Below are 26414 nucleotides of genomic sequence, written 5' to 3'. Positions count from 1 at the left end.
ATGTCTCAAAACACCCTTTGGCTCAAGAGGCGATGATCAACCAAAGAGAAGATGTCAACATGGAAACCGCTCCAACTGTAGTGGAGGTGGAGGAATACGGGTGGTGCCGGGTGGTTGAGGAGGAACCTGAAGAATAGTGGCGCCTTTGTTCTAGGTCTCTGTGGCACATCTGTTAGGACTTTCGGCCTCTCTTGTTGTTTGGATTATGTTTTGGTTTTTATGTTTATGTTCTGATGGCAAACTGTCTATGTTTGGGTCTTGGGTTTTCGAATATTTTTCTATGGTTGGGAAGTGTTTTTTCCCCTGCGCAGGATTAATCTGTTATTCTACTGGTGCCCCTGCGAGGGCTGGTTTATTTTTGGTCTAGTTAAGTCCTCGGACATTGCAGTCTCAGCTGTTCCAAGCTGCCATTACAGGCAACTGGTTCTTTCTGTCTTGAAATAATGTAACTATTTTCTATTTATGTATATAATAGAATAGTTTTAACGAGAAAAAAAAAAATTATCTAAAGACATTCAATTCACAATGGAAGTTGAAGAAAACAGAAGCATCCCATTCTTCGACATTATCCTTCTTAGGAATGATGATGGATCACTTGGGCATAAGGTTATCATAAAGAAAGCACACATTGACAACTAACTTCATGTTGAGTCACACCATCACCCAATGCAAAAGATGGGTGTGATCAAAACCCTCTTCACAAAGGCTTTAAGAATACCAGACACTAATCATGTTGATGAAGAAATTGAGTATTTAATAAGGGTCTTTGTAAACATTGGGTATAGGAATAAAGATATAATGCCATCAAAAGAGCCAGAACCAGAAAGGGAGTAAGAACTCCGACAGAAATCTCTCAAGCTTCTTACAATAAGACTTATATAATATACATTTAAGGATTCAATGCTAAAATAACCAAGATTCTCAGAAAGAAAAATATTGAAACTTCTTTTAAACCCTTGTCAACGATAAGACAAAAGATGAGATTGGTTAAAGAATGTCTACATTGCCTACAACAAAAGGGTTTTATAAAGTCATGTGTTCATGTGGGGAATGTTACATTGTAGAAACATGAAGATCCTTCAAGATAAGACTCAAAGAACATGGTACTGACAATAAGAATGGTAGAACTCGGTCTTCAACATTTGTCGATAACTCGTCAAAGACATGTCACCATATGTGCCTTGAAGACACCAAGATAATTTCTAATGAAAAGCATTAGTACAAACGGAAGATCTCGGAAACCCTTGAAATTGTTAAGCATCCTCACAATCTTAATAGACATGGTGGTTTGGAGGTAAGCAAGATATGGATACCCTTACTCTCTCAAGGCCTTATAGCTCGTAACCATGACTAAACTAGTTCCCTTCTCCACTCTCCCTTTTTTCCCTATTAATCCTCTTCCTCCTTCCCTCACATTCTTCCCCTCAAAAATATTTTGACTCCATACCCCTTTCATCTTCCCTACCTAACGTCCTAACTAATAATCAAAACAATAACATAATTCTAATATCCTATTATAATATTAAAGGTTATAGTTAATTAACAATGACTATTAACTCTATTCTTAGATTAATAATAAATTTTAATAACAATGATAATATAAAACATCACACATTATTAATAATGAAAACCTAAATTTCTAAACCCTAATCAATAAAAACATTATTATCAATATTTATAAACATTTCTAATATAATAATAATATTAGAAATAATAATAATAATATTAATATTAATATTATTATGATTAATGATAATAATATAAGATTATTAACTTAAGATTATTAACTGCAATTTTCCTTAATACAAATTATTATTAATATTAATCATAATTATTAATATGAAGTCCCCTATAATAATTAATTTTTCAAATATTTCTTTTCATAATAATCTCTCCTCTAATTAATTAGTGGGTTATCTAATCAGCTCTTTTTCATTTCTCATCGTCCATTCCATATTTATTAACGTTCAACCTTTCTCTTCTCTGTGGATTTGTCCTGACAACGAATCTTGTTATAAACTCAAAATCTTGATGCAAAAATGGTCATTGTGGTTAATAATACAAATATGCAAGATTCTCGATAATTAATTAATTTTTTTATTTTTATTTAAAACTAATTAAGTAATAAATTAAATATTTTTGTTATTTATTAAAAATTTAAATATTGTTTTTTTATAATTTAAAATAATAATGTTACTAATAATATTGTTAATAAAAAGCTATTATAATAATTAATTAATAATAGTTATTAATAATAATGGTATTAATATTATAAACCCTTGGTATATAAACCCTAAAATAAACATGGTTGACCATGGCTTACCATGGTTAAAAGTCATTTTGAGACAATATTTGTCACAATGCGACGTTCGACCATGGATGACCATGGTTGTCCATTGCTGACAATGGTTGATTTTCAAATTGAAACAATCTTTGTCACAAATGTGGCATTGGGCCATGGCTCACAATCATTGAGCATGATTATAAACCCAAGGTATTTATATGAAAGTCTAGCATTAATATTATAAATTGTTTGAATAATATTATACCTCGGGAATATGAACCCTTAGATTAATAAACCCAAGTGATTGAAATTGTAAACCCAAGAGAATAATAAGCCAATGGGATTAATACTAAAAACCCAAGGGGATAATATTAAACACAAAGGATTAATATTATAAACCCTAAGATAAATATTATAAACCCTAAAATAATCATGCTTGTCCATGGTTTACCATGGTTGATTTTCATATAAAGACAATATTTGTCATAATGTGACGTTTGACCATGATTGAGTATGATTGGTTTTCATATGGAGACAATCTTTGTCTCAATGTGATGTTGTACCATGATCAATTTTCATATTGAGAAAATTTGTCACAACGTTTTGTTGGACCTTGTTTAACCATCGTTGGCCATGATTATAAACCCTAAAATAAACATGGTTGATCGTGGTTGACCATGGTTCTTTTTCATATCGATACAATCTTTGTCACAATATGGCGTTGGAGCATGGTTGACCATGGTTGAGTGTGATTGTTTTTCACATTGAAACATTGTTTGTCACAATGCGATATTAACCCATGGTTTTTTCCCCTGGGAAAAAGTCGTAATTTCTATTAAAGTTTAGAAATTACATTTTGTATATGCCGAAGCATTCATATAGAGGCAGCAGTGCCTGTCAAGTTCATAGTCTGCTAAACTAGATAATAAAAAATAAAGCAGGTTGTCTCCACGCAGGGAGCAGTCCAAAACTATACACTAGCAGTGTTCAAAAATGAGGCCATTGCTCTACGCAGAGAGCCATATATATGCTGTTATATCAAAAGTAAAAGTGTTGTATTGTACTAGACATAGAGAAATATATACAGGCTATTGACAACAAAAAACAAGAAAAAGTCTGTAGTGGGCTTTTATAGCCCATCATCCATCTGATCATCAAAGGGTCGGTGATAATGCTGATAGTAGGACCCTTCGATTTCCTCCTGTATCAGCCAATTATCTCCTTGTCTGTGCGCTGCCTCTTTGGAGAGTTGATCAGCGATGGTGTTTTGTTCCCTGTAGATGTGACGACAAACAAATGATTCAAAGGAAGTAGTCAGTCTCTTTGCCTCATCTAATATATGTCTCAACGTAAATGCATGACAATGAGATGCATCAGTCAGCCAATTGCAAACTATTTTAGAGTCTCCAAACAGCTGGAGATGTCTGCATTGTTTTTGTATGGCAAAGTATATGATATGCTTGGCAGTGCACAGTTCAGCATAGTTATTTGTGCCTCTGCCTAAGTTAATTTGAATTTTATAGCAGTGTGATTCGTTGAGATATAGAATTGCTCCTCCTCCACAGCCCACTTCTTGTGCCGAGCCATCAAAAAAAGCCCATGGTTTGGACTTGTCAATATCCACTTGTCTAATGATGCGAACAGGGCCTGAGGTTTCGTCATCTGGTATCATGTTATAATCTGCAATAGTATGGTGAAGGATTGTGGGCCAATGGGGGGCTCTAAGATTAAAGATAGCCTGATTCCGGGCAATCCAAACTGCCCAGCAAGCAAGCAGCGGGATATTGATGGATTTCCCCGAGTGGTCATGATTCCAGTTCTCCCATGCATCCATTAAGTTATTGCCATGCCAATTTTTCAATTGCGGGAAGTGAGTAATGAGGGCATGCCAAAATTGTAAAGTAATGCTGCAGTTCAAGAATAGGTGTACAGTGCTTTCTTCCTCCTCATGACAGAGATGGCAGCGGAACGGTCCGTGGAAGGATCTCTTCATAAGATTAGTGCCCGTTGGTACTTTATCAAACAAAATGTTCCACATAAGCAATCGAGTGCGAGGGGCTGATTTGAGCTTCCATAATGCTTTCCATGAGGGGTGGATAATTTGAGGTTTGTGTGGCTCCATGAGTTTTAGATAGCCAAGCTTCGGGACATATGCTCCATGTTTAGCAAAGGCCCAAATGATTTCATCAGGTCCTTCAGTGAGCCTGATATGTGCTTGTGTGAGCGCGTCCGTGTACTCTGTCCATTCATTATGCCACTGAGCCGGAATATCTAATGCTTGCGCGCTGGTCCAGGCCTGATGGAGAAAGGAGGAGTTTGCTTGGTCGCCGATATGCATGATGTTGATGATACCTCTGTCATTAAGATGTCCAATGAGGCCAGCTGATAGTCTATGAGTGTTTCCACATCCGACCCATGGGTCCAGACCTATTCGGACCGCATTACCTGCCTTAATGCGCCAAGTTAATCCCTCTCGTAACAAAGGTAAGGTACCGATGACAGCTTTCCATATGATGGATATGTGATGATTTGTTCCATGATGACTGCAAATCCAATCCAACACATTCAGGGGTTTGATATACTTTGTATATGCTACCCGAGTCCAAAGTCCATCAGTGGTAAGGAGCTGCCATCCAAGTTTGGCAGCCAGTGCCCTGGAGAAAAGGTCGAGCCTTTTGATACCCCATCCCCCCCAGCGTTTGGGTTTAGCAACGGTGTCCCATTTTACCCAGGCAAAAATTCTGCCTGGCTGATGTCCCTTCCATAGAAATCTGCTGCAAATATGTTGTAACCTGTTCAGTATGCCCTTAGGAATCCATGTGAGAGCCATCCAGTAAACTGGCGTGGCTTCAATCACTGCTTTAATGAGTATCAGTCTGCCAGCTCGGGAGAGGTATCGGTGATACCATACTTGAAGTCTCTTTTCCACCTTGGCTATAAGCCATAACCAGTCAGCAATTCTGTATCCATTAGGTTTCAGTCTGAAACCAAGATACTTTATACCTTCCGACAAGGTCAAGTTGATAAAAGGGAATCGCTGAATAGCATAAGCTGTTTCATGTATAGAGCAGCCAATAGTAGTGATGGTGGATTTATTGTCATTAATCTTCATACCTGTAGCTTGCTGAAAGAGAAGAATGGAGTTATGGAGGGTAGTGGAGTCTCCAATACTGCCATTCAAAAATATTAGGATATCATCAACAAATAATAGATGAGTGAGGTAAAGATTATCCGCAAGTTTAATACCAGATAATTGATGTCTGTCACGTGCAGATGAGATAACTCTACTCAAACCTTCCATAATGAGTAAAAACAGCAGAGGAGAGAGTGGACATCCCTGTCTGAGACCTCTCTCTGAAGTGAAGAACGAGGTAGCTTCCCCATTAAGTAATACACTGTAGGATACATCAGTGATGCAGCTCATGGTCCATTTGATGAAGTCATAGGGGAAACCCAGGTGAGTGAGCAGCAGCCTTAAGTATAACCAGTTAGTCCTGTCAAATGCCTTGGACAAATCCACCTTAAGGATCATTCCTTTTTGTTTTTTGATCTGCAAGGTGTGCATGAGTTCTTGGGCAGTGGCAATGGCCTCGTGGATCTGTCTATGGTGAAGGAAAGCAAATTGTTCAGCGGATATATGATGCGATAGAATAGGCTTGAGGCGATTAGCAATGGTCTTGGCTATAATCTTGTAGAGGCAGTTGCAGAGTGATATAGGACGGAAGTCATCGAAAGTGCTCGGGGCATTTGATTTGGGGATGAGAGCTATGAAGGTGGATTTAATGGCTGAGGATATTCGACCTCTTCTTCTGCTGTCTTCAACTATCTCCAGAAGGTCATTACCCAAAAGATCAAAGAACGCGAGGTAAAATTCAATGGTCCATCCATCAGGTCCAGGGCTTTTATCTTTTTTGAACCATTTCAGTGTAGCCTCCAATTCTGCCATGGTCACTTCCTTCTGTAGTTCCTCAGCATCTTCCTGTTCAATGTATCTAGGGAAAAGCTCGGCCACTCTCATGATTTCCAAGATATTGGCTTCTACAGGAGCCTTATAAATGCCTCTAAAGTGCTCTGTGGCCAGTCTGGCCAGGTTCCGCTGAGAGGAGACAGTATTCCCTTGATCGTTCTTTAACTCCCAGATAGTATTTATTACTTTGCGGCCATTTGCAAACTTGTGATAGAATTTAGTATTAGCATCCCCTTCAGTGAGCCAAATAGCTCTGCTCCTAAGTCTCCAGCTCTCTTCCCTTTCCTTCAGTATTTGGGAGCGTTTTGTAATAAGAGAGGTGTAATTCTCCTTGCTTTCAGGGGAGAGGAAAGTCCCATTTGATGATTCTTCAAATTCGGCAATGACCCTTTCAGCCTCTTTTAATGTCTGATTATCTTGAGTGCGCTTTTGATATTAACCCATGGTTGATTTTCATATTGAGAAAATATTTGTCATAATGTGATGTTTGACCATGGTTGACCATGATTATAAACCCAAGGGAACATTAAAACCAAGGAATTAATATTATAAAGACTAGGTATATAAACCCTAAGATAAATATTATAAACCCTAAAATAAACATGGTTTACCATGGTTTATTTTCATATTGACACAATATTTGCCACAATGCGAAGTTAGACCATGATTAATCATAATTATAAACCCAAGGGATTAATGTTATAAATGCAAGTGTATAAACCTTAAGATAAATATTATAAATCATTAAATAAAAATGATTCATTTCCATATTTAGACAATATTTTTCACTATGCAACGTTGGACCATGGTTGAGCATAATTGATTTTCATATCAAGAGAATATTTGTCACAATGCGACATTGGACCATGGTTTATTTTCATATTGAGAAAATCTTTGTCACAATGTGACGTTGGGCCATGGCTTACCATGGTTCAACATGATTACAAGTCTAAGGGGTTTATATTAAACCTAAGGATTAATATTAACCATATGAATATTATTACACCATAGGAATACGAACCCTTTGATTAACAAACCTAACATATTCATATTATTAACCCAATGAAGTAATAAACCCAAGGGATTAATACTAAACACCTAGTGGATTAATATTATAAACCCTAAAATAAACATAGTTGACCATGGTTTACTGTAGATCATTTTTGTTTTGAGATAATATTTGTCATAATGTGACATTGGACCATGGTTCACAATGGTTGAGCAGTTGATTTTTATATTGAGACAATCTTTATCACAATGCAATGTTGGACCATGGTTGAGCATGGTTGACCATGTGTAACCATGTTTTAATTTCATATTGAGACAATCTTTGTGACAATATGGCATTGGACCATGGTTGACCATGGATGACAGTGGGTTATTTTCATATTGAGTTCATCTTTATCACAATGTGACACTGTACCGTGGTTGACCATGGTTGACAATTTGAATAAGAACACTTAGATTAATAAAACCAAGGGATTGATATTATAAACCAAACAGAATAGTAAACTAAAGGTATGAATATTAAAAACCCAATGGATTTTAAACCAAAGGGAATAATATTAAACTGAAGGGGTGAATATTATAAACTCAAGATATATAAATTATTAGATAAATATTATAAACCCTAGAACAAACATGGTTGACCATGGTTTACCAAGGTTGATTTTCATATTGAGACAATTTTTGTCACAATGTAACATTGGACCATCGTTGACCATGGTTGATTTTTATATTGAGATAATATTTGTCACAATGTGACTTTGGACCATGGTTTACCATTGTTGACTATGATTATAGACCGAAGGGGTTTATATTAAACCATAGGATTAATATTATAAACCCTATGAATAATATAATACTTTAGGAATATGAACCGTTAGATTAATAAACCCAAGAAATTGATATTATAAAGTAAGATGAATAATAGACCCAAGGGATTAATTCTAAAACCCCAAGGTATTGTAAAGCAAAAGGAAAAATATTAAACCCAAGGGATTAATATTATAAACTCAAGGTATATAAGCCCTATGATAAATATTATAAACTCTAAAATAAACATGGTTGACCATGGTTCATTTTCATATTGAGATCATCTTTGTCACAATACAACATTGGAGCATGGTTGACCATGGATGGGAATAATTTATTTTCATATCAATACAATCTTTGTCATAATGCAATATTAGATCATGGTTGATTTTCATAATGAGAAAATCTTTGTCACAATGTGATGTTGGACCATGGTTGACCATGATTATAAACCTAAGAAATTTATATTAAACCCAAGGATTTAAATTATAAATCCTATGAATAATAATACACCCTAGGAATATGAGCCCTTAGATTAATAAACCCAAGTTATTGATATTATAAACGCAAGGGAATAATAAAACCATAATCCCTTAAAACCCAAGGGAATAATATTATAAACACTAGCTATATAAATCCTAAAATAAATACTATAAACCCTAAAAAAAAATGGTTTATCATGTTTTACCATGGTTTATTTTCAAATTAAGATAATCTTTGTCACACTGCGATGATGGAACATGGTTGACCATGGTTGATATTGGTTTATTTTGATATTGATACAATATTTATCACAATGTGACATTGAGCCATAGTTGGCATGAGTTATTTTCATATGGAGACAATCTTTGTCATAATGTGACGTAAAATAAGCATGGTTGAGCATGGTTAATTTTCATATTGAGATAATATTTGTCACAATGCGACATTGGACCATAGTTAATTTTCATATTTAGAAAATATTTCTCACTATGTGATGTTGGACCATGGTTGATAGCGATTATAAACCTAAGGGATTTATATTAAACCCAAGGATTTATATAATAAACCCTAGGAATAATATAATACTCCCTAGGAATATAAAAACTTAGATTAATAAATCCAACATATTGATATTATAAACCCAAGGGATTAATAGTAAATGGCCAGGGGATTATAAACCTAAGGACATAATATTTAGGCCAAGGTATTAATCTTATAAACCCTAAGATAAATACCATGCTTGACCATGGATCCACCTTTCAATTACTATACCCAAGGGATTTATATTATAAACCAAAGGGAATAATAAACCCAAGGGGTTAATACTAAACAAAGGGATTATGAACACAATGGAATAATATTAAACCAAAGAAACTAATATTAGAAACCTAAGGTATATAAACCCTAACATAAATATTAAAATGCCTTTAAGAAACATTGTCAACCAGGGTTAATTGTGGATGATTTTAATATTGCAACAATCCTTCTCAAAAAGTGACATTGGACCATGTTAGAACATATTTGACCAGGATTGAATTTCATATAAAGAGAATATTTGTCACAATGCGATGCTGTGTTGAAAATAGCAACAAGAACTAATAAAAATATAATCCAGAATTTCCATTTTAATTTGTCCTTGAATTAAACTGTGAATTAAAATCGAATTTTATTCTCATAGTGACTTGTAATAGTTAACTAGAGTGGTTGAGTTATTTGACTTAAGAAGTTCAAGTCGGAAGTCTTTCTGAAGTCATGTATATGTTCTTGTCATATTATAGGGGTCCATGATGAGTTAAGTATGAGTTGTAATTAGTTAACTCAATTTATTGAGTTAAGTCTAGTTAAAGTAGTTCCAAACTGTTTGAGAAACTAATAGTGAGTTAAGAGTCAGTTGGTGCACTAATGCTTTAACTAGTGCTACTCCAGTTAACTGAATATTCCCTCATTAGAAAATCATGCATGTCTATTCTGAAAATGACCTAGTTGAGACTAGAGTGCAGGGACATTGTATTATTTGTTGTATAGTTTTCTGAGTTGTACAAATGGTGCACGCAATTAGGAACTGAACCTAAAAGGGATTATGCAATTTTTGATGCACTGGTTTCCCTTTAATATGGGCTAATCATTCATAGGCATTGCACAAGGAAATAGGGACTTGGAGATCTGGATAATTGGCTAAGTCTTGGCCAAGACATTGCTTGTGAGTTGGAGATTAATTTTACTAAGTGTTAGGATTTTTCTTGAGAGAACAAGCATTGTATTGTCATCATGGATTTCTAATTTAATGAAATATAGATAGTGGGGTATTGAGTTGTGGCTTTCCCTGGATACTTATTGTGTCATGTGCCATTGATTTTTCCTCCTCTTGCTATTATTGTTTTCATCGATCTATTAGCTTCCGTTGGTTGAAAGTATAAGTAGATTCTTGTCCTGTGCTTTAGTAAATTGCATGAGCTTGTGAATCTATAAGAATTTTTACACGTTGAATCATGGTTGATTATGGTTGATTTTCATATCGAGACAATCCTTGTCATAATGTGACATTGGACCATGGTTGACCATGATTGATTTTATTAAACATTTTTGACCATGTATGACCATGTTTGACCATGATTAACGAATAATTGGCCATGGTTGAACATGATTGACCACGTTTTACCATGACCGATATTATAAACCCGAAGGAATAATAAACCTAAGTTCATAAATTTTGAGTTCTGATAATCAGTTTTTTTGTTGGGATTTCTACGTATTTCTTTGTATTCCGATAATATTGTATATAGACCTAATATGCATTATATCGGGGATTTGTGCGAAGGAAGACCGAATGGTCGGTTTCACCGTACCCACTGATCCTTCCATTTTTAAAAGGAGTTCTTTGTGCCTTAAGCATTTTGTTTTAACATAAAGTGTCCAACGTCGAAAAGGGAGATGAAAGGAGAAAGGTCGGGAGGCAGAGAGCCCAAAAAGGAAGGGAACAGACAAGGCCAAGAGGCTTAAAAACCACTCAATGGTAGAATAGAGGGGGATAGAGAGAGAGCAAGAGAGGGCAAAAGACAAAGAGAAAGAGGAAGTGGTTGTGTGCTCTTGTAAACTTGAGGATTTCGAGTAAATCCATATTGTTTTTGTCACTGTTGTGTTGAGACTCTGTTTGAGCTCACACTTGTAATATTCTACTCTTAAAGGCATAATATAGAGGTTGACACTGAAATCTTGGACCAGGAGACGTAGCCAGGGGGTTTGGTGAACTCCTTCATTATTTTGACTGTGTTGCTGTGTGTTTATTATGTTCTATAATTGTTCATTGTATATATTATTCTCAATCTTTTCAATCTGTTGCACTAAATAATATAGGCATTTTCCCGCACATGATTCTGTAAGACCTTTTTCTTTATTTAAGATCTCATTATAGATCAAGTGGTATTAGAGCATTTGGTTTTTGTTTTATTAAGGTTAGACAAGCTTGTGCTGGATTTTGAATTCTAACTAGATTAAAGCTCAGAATAGGAGAAGGAGAACTTGTTGAGGCTAATCCAGAGATTGTAAGAGTCTATTCTGAGAGGAGAATGGCAAAAGAAGATCCATCAGGATTAAAATCTACATTTATAGAAATTTTTATGATAATCCGACAAATCCAATGTATTTGAAGGCTGTGATTCTAAACAAAAAGTTGATTTAGTTAAAGTTGTTTCAGAATATGATGTTCTATTTCAAGAACCTAAAGGTCTTCCACCCAAGCGGCAAATATTACATGATATTTATTTGCAGCAATATGCTCCATTACCTAACATTGGAATGTACAGGTTGTCAGATTTAGAGAATGTAGAGATAAAGAAGTAGGTACATGAGTTGCTCGATAAAGGGTTTATAAGACCAAGGACATCACCATGTGGATCTCCAATCATGCTGGTGAGAAAGAAAGATGGTTTGTGGAGAATGTGCATTGATTATAGAGAACTAAATAAAATAATGATCGAGAATCGTTATCCTCTTCCTTGTGTTGATGATTTATTAGATCAATTAAATGAAGCAGTTTACTTTTCTAAGTTAGATTTACGAACTAGCTATCATCAAGTCAGATTTGCAGAACAAGATGCATGGAAGACTACTTTCAAAATGAAGCAAGGACTTTATGATTGGTTGGTTATGCCTTTTGTCTTAACTAATGCTCATGTTACATTTATGTGAGTTATGAACGATGTACTCAGACCATTTATTGATGATTTTGTAATTTTTTATTTAGATGACATTCTTGTTTTTAGTAAGATATGTAAAGACCATGTAAAGCATGTAAAGCAGACTTTCGATGTTTTAAAAAGAGAAAATCTCTATGTAGAACTGTCGAAATGTCAATTTGGCAGAACATCTTTAAATTATTTGGGTTATATCGTAGGGGGTGGTGAATTAAAGATAGATCCCTCTAAGGTTGAAGTCATTGTGAATTGGCCTAAACCCAAATCTGCTACAGAGGTTAGGAGTTTCCTAGGGGCAGCACAATACTGGAGAAAGTTTAATGCTAACTTTTCTTTGATTGCAGCTCCATTACATGCTTTAACGGGATTGAAACAGGTGTTTAAGTGGGGAGCCAAATAGAAAAAAGCCTTCTTCGACACCTTAAAAGAAAAAATCAGTACAACACTAGTACTAGCATTGCCAAATCTTCAACATCCATTTGAGATTGAGACAGATGCTAGTGACTATGCCATGGCAGCAATGTTGATGCAACACAGAAAACCCATATGTTATAATTCTAAGACATTTACTTTTGCAGTAGTTAATTATCCCAAATATGATAAAGAATTGTATGCATTAATTGTGAAAAAAGTGGAAACATTACATAATGGGTAAAGAAACAATCATACATATAGATCATCAACCACTTCAATATTTGCACTCACAAACTAAGTTGCAGCAATCAAGGCATTATAGGTGGATGGGTTTTCTACAACAATTTCATCTTGTCATTAGATATAAGAAGGGCATACACAATAAGGTTGCAGACATGTTATCAAGACCAATCATAAATGCATCTACTATACATAAGCATAACTCAATAATGCATGAAAGTTACATTGAACAATATGCTCAAGATGTAGATTTTAAAGATGTATATGTAACTTTAAGTCATGGAAAGAAACTAGAATAATTGGATTATTATGTAAAGGACCAACTCTTATATCATTTGGGAAAGTTATGTATTCCACAAATTGAAAGAGTTAACATAATTTGAGAAGCACATACTTCTCTCATATCAAGTTATTTTGGTGTAAGTAAAACAATTTCACAATTGCAAAGGTTTTGTTATTGGCCAAGAATACATGAGATAGTTTCTAGATATATCAAAGGATTTACAATGTGTGCTATAAGAAAACCAGGTAATAGGAAATTAGGCTTGTACACTCCACTTCCAATTCCTTCTCGTCCTTGGGAAAGTGTTTCCATAGATTTTGTTCGAGGATTGCCAAAGTCTAGGAAAGGTCATGATTATTTGTATGTTGTTGTGGATAGGTTCAGTAAAATGTGTATCTTAATACCATGTAACAAGTAGGTTACAGCTGAACAAATAGCCAAGTTGTTCTTTCAGAAAGTATAGGTTCATTTTTGGTTACCCACTTCTATTGTATCTGATCAAGATTCTGGATTTTTTGGGAAATTTTGGTCAAATCTATGGGAGTTAATGGACACCAGATTGAAAAAAGGCACAACATTTCATCCAAAAACAGATGGTCAGACAAAAATGGTCAACAGGATAGTGATCCAGTTGCTCAGAGGTTATTGTAGCAAGCATACCAAGCTTTGGGATGCGAATTTGTGCTAAGTGTAGCATGCTTACAACTGTTCCAAGCACTCTTCTACTCAAAGATCTCTTTTTCAAACTTGTTTTTGTTTTATACCAAAGTATCCCTTGTATTTTGTCTTTGGTAAAAACATAGGAGTTGATGGACACAGTGATGTGGACAAAGCAACCAAGTTCATTGAACAAATCCAAGAAATTCACCATGCAGTATAGGAATAGCTAGAAAGAAGTCAAGCCAAGTACAAGGCAAGACATGATAAGCATCGAGTTGAGCATAGTTTTCAAGTTGGTGATCAAGTCTGGTTGTACATAAGCAAAAACAGAATGCAGGGTGAAGGTAAGAAGCTAAAACCAATAAGGTATGGACCTTTCAAGATACTTGATAAAATTGGTGAAAATGATTCTCGCCTTGATTTGCTAGCTTATATGCAGACCTATTCAGTCGTTAACGCAAAAAACTTGAGATTGTATGAACCTTCATTGATTGAATATCCTGAAGAGAAGAGTCACTTGCCTTCTATTGGGGATTTTTTGCCTGAGTATCTCAATGAGTTACAGGAGGACACAATTCTAGACAAAAAGGTAAGAACTACGTGTCAAGGTGATGTTGAGTACCTGAGAGTGGGACTCAAAGGTTCAAATCCAAGCAAAGCACAATGAATAGGAGTTAGACAGGTGAAGGAGTAGTATCCTCACTTGCTCGAATGCTAAAAAACAACTTTTGGTGGTCCAAAAGCTTTTCAGTGAGAAGGCTTGATCCAAAATAGATCTTGAATAAAAACCTCTAAGTCTAACAGTCTTAAAAAATATGTTTTAAAATTGTGAAAATAGAGTAAGTCCATCAAATGATATCGCATCCGGGGAAAGCAAGCATTGTGTTCAGACCTTAGTCGTAAGGGAATTGCGATTGCAATAACATGGACCATGGATCTAGCGCGTAGATCAACAGTGGGGATAAATGATCAATATCGCATCGCAATAAACTAAAGGGAGGACTTAACACAGGTGGAAGGCTTTCAACGAACCCGAAGGAGTTATGAATTAAATAGTGAAGGATTTGAGTTCCATGGTAAATGGTAATTCGGGCAGGCTACAGGTGGTAAGGGATATTGGAAAGGATTCACCCAATTCCATACACTGGCTGACACGTAGCATGGCACAAGAGACAAAAAACCACTCTTTTCGGGCAGGTAATCTTTGCGCAAGTGGGCCATCTGACATGGCTGTCATCCATCAGATTGGAGATCAAAGATCAATGGTGGAGATTGCATCGCAATATCGCATCACAATATTACTGAAAGGGGGACTTACCGAGGGCTCGAGGACTTGCGATATGCGATCACCGATTGCGATATCAAATCACAATATTGCATCGTAGTAGCGCATCGTGGCAATACAAAGAAGTAGCATTATGTGACATGTGACATGCAATAAAGCGAACACGAAAGGATTATATACATAGTTTCATAAATTTTGAGTTCCGATCAAGGATAATTTTAGGGGCGAATGTTCGCCCTTTGGCGAAATTAAGGGGTTTTAAATTTTTAGTGGGCGAATATTTTGTATCATAGTACATTTTTACAAATCACGTCAAATAGCCCACCTTATTTTAAGGGAGAGGGTAAAAAAGGTAAATTTAGCCTTTGAAATTAGGACTTACAACTTTCCATTCGCCCATTTTCAAGAATAGGTTTTATTTAAGTGAATCCATTCGCCCATTTTCAAGAATAGGTTTTATTTAAGTGAATCCTATGGGCCAAATACCATACTTATAAAAGAGGTATGGTAAATTAATAAAAATATAAATAAATGAGAGGTATGGTAAATAAATAAAACATCTTTTATATTTACTCCATAAGTCACCTTATATACATGTAACGGTGTAAACAAATAAAAATATAAGTGGAGGTATGGTAAATAAATAAAACGTCTTTTTATACTTACTCAAACAGTATGGTAAACAAATAAAAATATAAATAAACTAGACGTATCGTAAATAAATAAAACCTCTTTTTATATTTAGTCCATAATCCTCGTTCTATTTATGAAGGCTCAAGAAAGAGGTTTTATTTAAGTGAATCCTATGGGCCAAATACCATATTTGTAAAAGAGGTATGGTAAATTAATAAAATATAAATAAACGAGAGGTATGGTAAACAAATAAAACATTTTTTTATATTTACTCCATAAGTCACCTTATATTTACGAACACTCAAAAAAATGGGTTATATTTAGGTGAAACCTATAGCCAAAATACTATGGGACAAATACCATGGACTAGATTGTTATTAATACCATGCAAAAAACCATTATTAGCCCTAATATTAGAATTAATAAAAATAAAAATGGCACATGGTATTGACCCATGGTATTCACCAAAATGGCACATGGTATTGACCCATGGTATTCACCTGGAATGTAGCCTATTTAAATGGGGGAATTAAACCAGCATGTAGCCTATGCTAAGATTCACTAGGACTTTACAAAGTTTTATTATTTAGTGAAAGACTCGCCAAGATCTTACAAGATTTTATAATTGAGCAAAATATTCGCCATGAGATTCGCCAAAAAATTATATATACATATTATATTATTGATAAAATCGCCTTCCATTTTTCCTATATACCATGCAGATTCGCCCATTTATTATATTTATAAATTTAGGGGGGGTTCTTAAAATTTTCCCTGGTTCCGATAATCAGTTTTGTTATTGACATTTCTATGTATTTCTTTGTATTCCGATAATATTGTATATAGACCAAATATGCATTATATCAGGGATTTGTGCGAAGGAAGACTGAATGGTCGTTTTCACCAAACCCACGATCATTCTATTTCTAAAAGGAATTCCTTGTGCCTAAAGTGTTTTTTTTTAACATAACGTGTCCAACTCCGAAAAGGGAGATGAAAGGACAAAGGCCGGGATGCAGAGAGCCCGAAAAGGAAGGTGAATGGACAAGGTCGAGAGGCTTAAAAACCACTCAATGGCAGAATAGAGGGGGACAGAGTGGGAGCAAGAGAAAGTAGAAGACAAAGAGCAAGAGGAAGCGGTTGTGTACTTTTGTAGACTTGAGGATTTCGAGTAAATCCCTATTGCTTTTGTCATTGTTGTGTTGAGACACTGTTTGAGCTCACACTTGTAATATTCTGCCCTTAAAGACATAATATAGAGGTCGACACTGAAAGCTTGGACTAGGAGACGTAGCCAGGGGGCTTTGTGAACTCCTTCATTATTTTCATTGTGTGGATTTGTGTTTATTATGTCTTATAACTCTTCATTGTCTATATTATTCACAATCTTTTTGATCCGTTGCACTAAATAATCTAGTTATTTTCCTGCACATGACTCTGTAAGACTTTTTTCTTGATTTAGGATCACATTATAGATCAACCAAGATTGATTTTTATATCAAGAAATTTTTTGTTAATAATAATTGATTTTATTTATAAAAAAAATATTAATTTTAACTATTATAAGAAAAAAGTATTGTATGTACTTCTCAAAGTAAAAAAGAAAGATATAATTATCAATCCATGAATACATCACATTCATCATAACGATTGTAAAATTACACTAGTCCTCTGTATTTTTTTAATTTCTTTTGCATATTGTTAAGAAAACTAGATGAAATTTGCAACTACAACACCACTTCCCCGTAACAAATTTATATAGTGAACTTCCTATAGCCCTTTCTACCTCCAAAGGTGGCCACCTTATGAATTTAATTTAATTCATAGTGGTCAATTTGATTACAGTTGGTTTGATTTGCACAGGCAGCCGTGAACCGAGGGGTTGTGTGGTAGCAATGGCAGACAAAGGCATTGTGGTGTTTGCTGGATCATGTATCAGAAATGCGATGCCAAATGGTAAAGCGTAGGCTAATCATTCCACAGTTTGGTTTTTCTTTGGAATTGTCTAAAGTAAATTTCAAAAAAATTGTATGGTTACATTTAAAATATATTATTAATCTATTATGATTTTTTCCCTTTTCAAAAAACATTAGGATCTCCAAATTATGGAGATTTAATCATAAATTTACAATCATAAAGAAATATAAAATTAATAAAAACGTATTTAAAAATAAAAATAAAAACATCAAAATATAGTTAAGAAAAAATAAAAATGAGCATTTCTAAAAGTAATGAAGCGACATGTTAATAATGAGAGCATTCAAAAAACATTAGGATCTCCAAATTATGGAGATTTAATCATAAATTTACAATCCTAAAGAAATATAAAATTAATAAAAACGTATTTAAAAATAAAAATAAAAACATCAAAATATAGTTAAGAAAAAATAAAAATGAGCATTTCTAAAAGTAATGAAGCGACATGTTAATAATGAGAGCATTTTTATGGATATCTAATTCAACTGATGAACGCAACAACAAACCCTCTTGTATTTTTTGTAGCATTATAATTCCTTGGCGGGCTAAAAACATGTTAAACCACGAGGAACTAGTATTTTAATTAATTGATGCGATGCCAATTTTTTTTTGTTTTCATGATTTTATTCAACTCAAATGGCGTAGCCTGACCGTTGTAAGATAATTTGTCTTCCCAATAATATAATCTTAGTTTAATATATGTGCAACGCTTATTTTGGACCTGGGGATGTAGCTCCGAAGGACAATTATTTTTTGGTTAAATTAAGGATACTTATTGGTTATATCATTTAATATATCAAGATATTTAGCAGGGAAATAATGTTTTCATAAATAATTTTTTTTATTGGTTAAATTAAGGATAATTATTAAATCAAATTTTTTTATTTTTTTCCTTAATTTTTTTTTAAATTTAAATAACAATTTTAGAACATAAAATTGTAACATGGTGAGTTTTATTAAAAATTTTGGTGTATGGTTTAAATTATTAAAATTTTAAATTGTTTTTATTTGTACAACAAAAAATATGTATAAAATCCTTGTGTTGGTATAGGATATATCAACTTTCTTTGCAACTATTTATGTTAAACTTTTAACAAGACATTTATATACTATGTGGAGAATTCTAACAATTGTGATGCTCATTGAATAGTCATGATGATTTGGAATTGGAAATCTCTCGTTCTTACACATTTTCCTCTACTACCATAAATCGTGTTATCTTGGGGCATATCATCAAAGAATAATAAGCATTTGTTGAGTTTGTGACAAAGATTGTCTCGATATGAAAATCAAACATGGTGAACCATAGAATAATGTTGTCAGTCTATAATCAATTAAGTTAATTAGTCTATAATTAAATATTTTCTAAGTCTAACTTAGAAAAAGTGATTAATTAACAAGAATTAATTGAGAATTGTGATATTTTTGTACAAAACCACGTGGAACAACTCAGAGATGACCTTAGTCATTGATCATGATTTAATCATGGCCGTTGGCAAGCCAATGAGATACTATAAGAGGATTTCAATATGGTTGGAATGTGATACACACGAAGAGCAAATTTCCTTAGCACATTGATGTTTAAGAGAGTAACATTCAGCTAGAATAATTTGAGCTAGAGGGAAATAAGAGAAGGAAGGAGATCGGTAGTAGATTTTTGGAGGAGGATTCTAGATCTTGAAGAGTCAGTTGAGAGAGGGACAAATTTCCTCACAAAGTTGTGCAAGCCCTACGTAGAGGAGCTTCAGAGTAGAGTTTGATTCAGCTATAGGAGTTGATTCAATTACTCAAGGCCGAAATAACTTCTAGAAGGCCAAGCAAGTTAGTTCCACATGCATAGATAAGTAAAGCTGCAGAATTCAGTGTGTTCTGAAGGAAGTGTAAATTAGCCTATGTAGAGGTCACGCAAAGGCTCACACATGGGCATTTCATGTACTCCATATCGATCATATTTCAATGTAGAATCAATTGTGGTGATGAGTTATTGGCCTCAGATATTTTGCCACTATTTATCTCAAATTGGATATTTATGTTAAGCATCCAAATTGTACTTAGAATTTCTGCCGTGCATAATAATAAAACCTTGATCTACTGGACCAGTTTTCCTGCATTGAGTTTTCTAGGGACAATAATTAATTCCATTTTCTACATTTCAAGGAAAATTTCACAATTTTTTAGAGTTTCTGGTGGATTTTTGGCTAGAATCCAGTGAAGACATTTTTGGGCAAATTTTGATTTGTGTTGTTTAAACTGTTTTTTTATTGCATATATGACTTTAGAACCCTCAGAAACCCCTAAGTCACTTAGATTGTGAAGAGTTCACTTGTCAAACTTGTGATTTCAAGGAATCCCTACAGGATTTTGGACAAATTAGAACGAAATACTCGTTTTTAAGATCTTTAGATTTTTGTTATTATTATTAGATTTCCTCCAATAGGTATTATACCATATTTCTTTTTCATTTAACATTAGACAACCATAAAGGAAATATATTTTAAAATAAACTATAAAATAACTTTCTTGAGCATTTTTTTAGTAAGAAACCTTCATTTTATATTTTTATATATGTGTTTAATTTTATAAATAATTATAATTTATAATAATTATGTTATTACTTTTAAACCTTCATTTTCAGTTTTATTTAAATATTATTGATAGTTATATATTAATATTATTTTACAATATTTTTTTATTGGTTTTTTTTCAAAAAAGAATTGCTTTCGAAATTGAAAAAAAATAAAGCTCTCTACTTTAAGACCGGAGTGAAGTTGTTTATACAAAATTATAGAGTAATTAAAATATGATTTTGAAAATTTAAACCTAACGATAAAGATAACACCTATTTTTCACCACTTCGTACCAACCAAATTACGGCCCTTAAAAGAGAGCTAATAATCTTTATTATATAATATCTACCTAAACAAGCGTAAATGATTCAATATCTAACATATCACAACGCATGGGTATTTATTAAATTTTTCATTATTGATATTGTCAAATAGATGTTCATTCATTACTACTAATATGAATATCGATTTAATATAAGGAATAGGAATAGCACAACTTACATTAATATATTGTTAACAGCAGCATTATTACAAGTCTCCCTTTTATATTAATATATTGTTAACAGCAGGATTATTAAAAGTCTCCCTTTTATATATTAATATATTGTTAACAGCAGGATTATTAAAAGTCTCCCTTTTATATATTGTTTCAAATCACATTCTGTCTCCTTACATTCATAGCATGACATAATCACCTTTTATCATTTTGAAATTGTGAAGACTTATGTGCATGTCTAGACAATGAAAGCGAATTGAAAACGCTTGTAATTATGTGGGCGAGAGAAGTGATAGAATTAGTAATGTATCATTTGAGTAAAGCACACCTTGTCAGCGACCATAAGAATTTTTAATTCCAAGATACACTATGTTGCTTTGCAAACATCGTTATCAAACACACAACCTTATCATAATGATATTATAAAAATGTTGATTGAAATAACTTGTCATGAAACAAAAGGTTAGTCTGTCAATAAACGAAGGGAAAACAACCGTATCACAGCATAGTTACCAAGTTCGGCCGTATCGGTAAAAAATAAATAAAAAACTAGTGAATACGAGCCGTTCGGTTAATAATTTGTTGAGGTTAATAATTTGTTGAGTTTAATACGGTACCGAATTTTAAATTAATAAAAGTTTATATTAAAAAATAAAAATCATTTAATTTTTAAAAATTTTATATTGAAAAAAAATATTTAAAATAGTAAGTTTTTTATTATAATATTGATAAAAAAAGAGATAACCATTAAAAAATAGTAAATTTGATATATAATATTGTAAATAAAAAAGAATTTTATATTTAAAAAATTATAGAAATGTTAAATTGAAATGTTTATAGGTTTTTTGGATGATAATTATTATAATGTTGGATCATATTGCACTCTGCTTCAATATGAAATTTATTGGTAAGGAATTTTATTTGAGGAATTCATTTATCACAATGATTAATCTGTACATATTTATTGTTGAATAAATCTGGACCAGCTAAGAATAACAATCCAGAAATGAACTTTCTGGTATGTAGACATCAATTGAAACATATTATTAATATTTAATATCTTATTTTTTTGCATTGGATTTTAACTTTGAGTTTTCTTACTTATATTATTAGATTCTAACATGTTTCCTAATCTGTAATACAAACAAATTTGATGCATTTTGTCTTTTATTATTTCTACATCATCTTTAATACACAGAAAAACTAATATTACACATATTAAACATAGGTAAGAAAAAGTTTTGGGAAAAAAATTTAATAAAATTTCTTTCAAAATTTGAATATAATCTTATTTAATTTCAATTTTTTTTAAATTTGAAAAGGAAAATGTTAGTAAATGTTTTTCAGTACTAGATTTTAATTTTATAATATTAAATTTTTTCCTATAGAATTGGATTCCAATTCAAATTGGATAACAATGGTTTCAAATTAAATAAACAAAAACATTTTATTTCAATTTAATTATCATTATTAAATTAAATATGTTTGTGTAATCTCCCAACTCAACACAGTCAAAAAAACGTGGTGCAATTTCAGCCAGGACAAAAGATATTCACTTTAGAATTCATCCTGGCCATTGATTAAAAAACTAAAAAAAATATCCGGAGCCCTCATCGACCCCAATGTTGAAATAAGTACGTGTTCGGCGGAATTATTTTGTCTCTTTAGACTGTCCTTCAAAATTGACCTTAAATTATTTATATCCCTTTTTAAATATGATTTGAAATACTTTTTCTTATGTACCTCAACAAAGAACATCTCTTATGTTATCATCAATATTCGTTGCCAAATCATTCCAGATTTCGCTAGCTATGGTTAGCTTTCATGTGATGTTTACATTTATGATACGGTAGTTTTCCCTTCGATTTATTGACAGACTAACCTTTTGTTTCATGACAGGTTATGGCTATCAACATTTTTATAATATCATTATGGTAACAAGTTATGTCGACCAACATTTTTATAATATCATTATGGTAGGGTTGCGTGTTTGATAACCATGTTTGCAAAGCAACAAAGTCTATCTTGAATAAAAATTCTTATGGTCGCTGACAAGGTGTGCATTACTCAAATGATACATTACTAATTCTATCACTTGTCTCCCCCACATAATTACAGGCGTTTTCAATTCGCTTTCATTGTCTCGACATGCACATATGTCTTCAGAATTTCAAAATGATAAAAGGTGATTATCTCATGCTATGAATGTAGGGGATCAATAAATTCGATGTTATCGGTTCGATTTTGCTAAGCCCGAAATCGAACGGTGGGCATAAACACCCGCCATTCATTTATGGCCCGAAGACAGAATGTGATTTGAAACCATGTATAAAAGAGAGACTTTTAATTATTCTGATGTTAACAATATATTAATGGGAGACTTTCAATAATGCTGATGTTAACAATATATTAATGTAATTTTTGTTATTCGTATTCCTTATATTAAACCGATATTCATATTCGTACTCATGAATTAACATTTATTTGACAATATCACTATTGAAAAATTTAATAAATAGCTATGCGTTGTGATAGGTTAGATATTGAATCATTTACCTTTCTTTAGGTAAACATTATATAATAACGATGAGTAGCCCCTTTTTATGGGTGGTAATTTGGTTTATACGAAGTGGTGAAAAATAGTAGTTATTTTTATCATGAGGTTTAAATTTTTCAAAATGATATCTTAATTATTATATGATTTTGAATTTATAATTTCAATTTTATTTTGGAGTATAGAGTTTTAATTTTTTCAATTTCCAAAATTATTTTTTTGGAAAAAAAAATCTAAAGATTGTAAAATCATATTAATGTATAACTATAAATAATATTTAAATAAAATTTACATTAAATGATTAAAACTAACAACAAAGTTATTAAAAATAATAATTATTTATACAATTAAACACAAATCTAAAAATATGAAATATAAAATGAAGTTACATTTTAAAATAACCCAACTTTTATGAAAAAGTTTTATACTTGTAAAATGAAGCTAATGTATAACTATAAATAATATTTAAATAAAATTTACATTAAAGGATTAAAACTAACAACAAAGTTATTAAAAATAATAATTATTTATACAATTAAACACAAATCTAGAAATATGAAATATAAAATGAAGTTGCATTTTAAAGTAACCCAACTTTTATGAAAAAAGTTTTATAGCTGCATTTTAAGGTAACCCAATTTTTGTTACAAACAAAATGTTGAAAAAATTCATTTAATAGTCTATTTAAAATATATTCCCTTCGTGATTGATTAATGTTGAATGAAAAAAATATATTATAATATTATTTTATTATAAAGAAAATGTTTTTCAATATTGAATCAAAAAGAAATATAGTATAATACTATTTTATTATAAAGAAAATGTTTTTCTAACCTTGAAAGAAAAAGAAATATAATTTAATACTATTTTATTATAAAGAAAATGTTTTTCTTATATTTCTTTTTAAAAAATTAAATAGTTAGTGAATGGAAATGAATAATAAATATTAAAACATTTATTAGTTCCTTCGAAAAAAATTTAGTAATAAATTTACCGATAAAAATAATTTATTTTTAAATTTTGCCATGTCTAAAATTTAACATTACACATTACAAATAAATATATTATAAATATCTATATGTTTGAAGCACTTAAATTTTTATTTTTTTAATAACTGATTGTTCAAATAAATTGAACTTATTATTGCAAGCTTAATGGCACACAGAAATAATCCTGTATACATTACCCGTCTTCATCTTTCTGAATTGAGAAGTTGTCAGTGCAAATGGCAGGTGTGTAACACCCTCGGGCACTGCGAGATTTTCATAGTTACTAGATAGGAGGTAAATCATGTTTACAATCCTCTCAAAGCAGTGAACGTAGTTACTTCTACACTAAATAAAAAAATATGAACAAAGTTTTTCTTCAAACTCGGAGTCTTGGGAGCATCGACAACATCATTACTTACCTTATAATTCCATTTACATTTACAACGTTTTTGATAGCATACAGTTTGCAAAAATAATACCCATGAATATTTGTATTGCAACATTTGCTTGAATTACAGGTAACTAAAAATTCCTTGAGAATTTAGATAGGCCTTAGATGATTTCCATGGTATGATAGTTAGTATTAGGGCACATTGTATAGGAACTATATTTTTGGATTTCAATTTATTGTTTATATGTGTCCTTTGTGGCAGGTGTTAGAAACTGCTATTAGAAACAGCAAAAGGCTCATTGCTTTTTAACGTTAAAGCAGTTTCTAATCTTAATGTGACCCGATCTAATCTTAAAGAATTTAGATTTTATCCTCATTTAGATTTTATCCTAAAGCAGTTTCTAATCTAAAGCATTAGATCTTAAGCGTTGAATTGGTATATGATGGACGTACCAGATTATAGTCAAATAATATATAAAGGATTGGGTCCTCTCTCTCCCACACACAAGAGTTGCATTCTTCTCCATCAAGAAGCACATAAAGGAAGTGAGGGCAAGAGGAGAGAAACCGAATTCTGAAGAAGAGGAACAGTCAGGAGTCAGATCACAGTAGATGGCAGCCATTACATCTTCCGCTGTTGATCAAGGTATGTCATCTCATATAAAGTTATGTTTGTGAAATATTCGGTATTGACGATCTTTGGGCTGTAATTTAAGACTTTTACATTTGGTATCAGAGCCAATCAATAACTGAATATTTCCTATGATTGCAATTGATCTGTTTTGTGCTTTACTCATGTGATTGAGCCTTCGGGAAATTGTGGGGTTTCATGAATGGTATCAATGTTGTGTATGTATGTACCAGAGCACGCCAAACCCTAAACGGCTTTTTGATTGTTCCCAACAATGGGTTTCCTTCGTTTGATTTTAACACTATGAATTTTCATGTTTGAGGAAAGGATTTCTCATCAACTGGTTGCTTCCTCATTTCTGTTTTCCAAATGGCTTTGAGAATTCACGCCTTCTTGTGTCCAACCAGTATTCTCCCATTCATAGTAACGCCTAAAGTCGATTCCAAAGAGTCTTGCCTAGTAATAGCAGCGTATCGCTAATGTATGTTTCGACATTCACCCATCAAGGAAATGACTTGAATTTTTATAGTTGTCTTCTGCATACGAGTGCGTGTATGACCATTGGATGAGGATAGTCCTTGCAGTATTTGTTTATGAGCTCCCATCCGAATTCAATAACGATTAGCTTGAGAACAGCCGTTGCGCCAGTCATTTGTTCGCTACAGAGGTCGCCATACACCGTGCTCTGTTGAATAGATCAGTGCGCGTGTTACTGTCTCTTATCATGTCACTAAGGTGGTCATTGCCTTGAGCTTCTCCATTGTAATTCATTTGATAGCCCGGAGCACGCTCAATTTAATTCGACAATCATCGCCTCGAAGGAAAACTCATCCTTGGAACTGTATCATTGTTCGGTTGTCACAACCCTATTGCATGTCACATAACCATAACGTCGGAGCCTTTAGCTTCCATACATTGCACAAATTCTTGCTTGGACTAGAACTCTGAATTATGCTCCGCGGTGATCCTTGGATTTCGATGCTCTTTGTATTTTCGAGATGCCATATAATGATGGATCCAGGTCACCTAGAAAATTGCCGCATCATTGTGTGT

At 32.8% G+C, this 26414-nt stretch overlaps 1 protein-coding gene across 1 annotated transcript; it reads right to left on the bottom strand.

Moving 5' to 3' along the window:
* Positions 1–3413: 3413 nt before the first annotated feature.
* On the bottom strand, positions 3414–26013 carry LOC149192484 (uncharacterized). The gene is made up of 3 exons (XM_089406944.1): positions 25906–26013; positions 6216–6659; positions 3414–6110 (listed from the first exon to the last, which is right to left on the bottom strand). Exons 1-3 carry the CDS (start codon positions 26011–26013, stop codon positions 3414–3416), a joined length of 3249 nt encoding a protein of 1082 aa, XP_089263070.1.
* Between the last annotated feature and the right edge of the window lie 401 nt (positions 26014–26414).

Source organism: Pinus tabuliformis, chromosome 2_2 (genome assembly GCF_031772625.1).
Source record: "Pinus tabuliformis cultivar Carrire ecotype Pingquan chromosome 2_2, CPIR1, whole genome shotgun sequence".
Taxonomy (NCBI): Eukaryota; Viridiplantae; Streptophyta; class Pinopsida; order Pinales; family Pinaceae; genus Pinus; species Pinus tabuliformis.
Note: the sequence above shows the minus strand (reverse complement) of the source record. Positions and strands in the feature narration are given on the sequence as shown.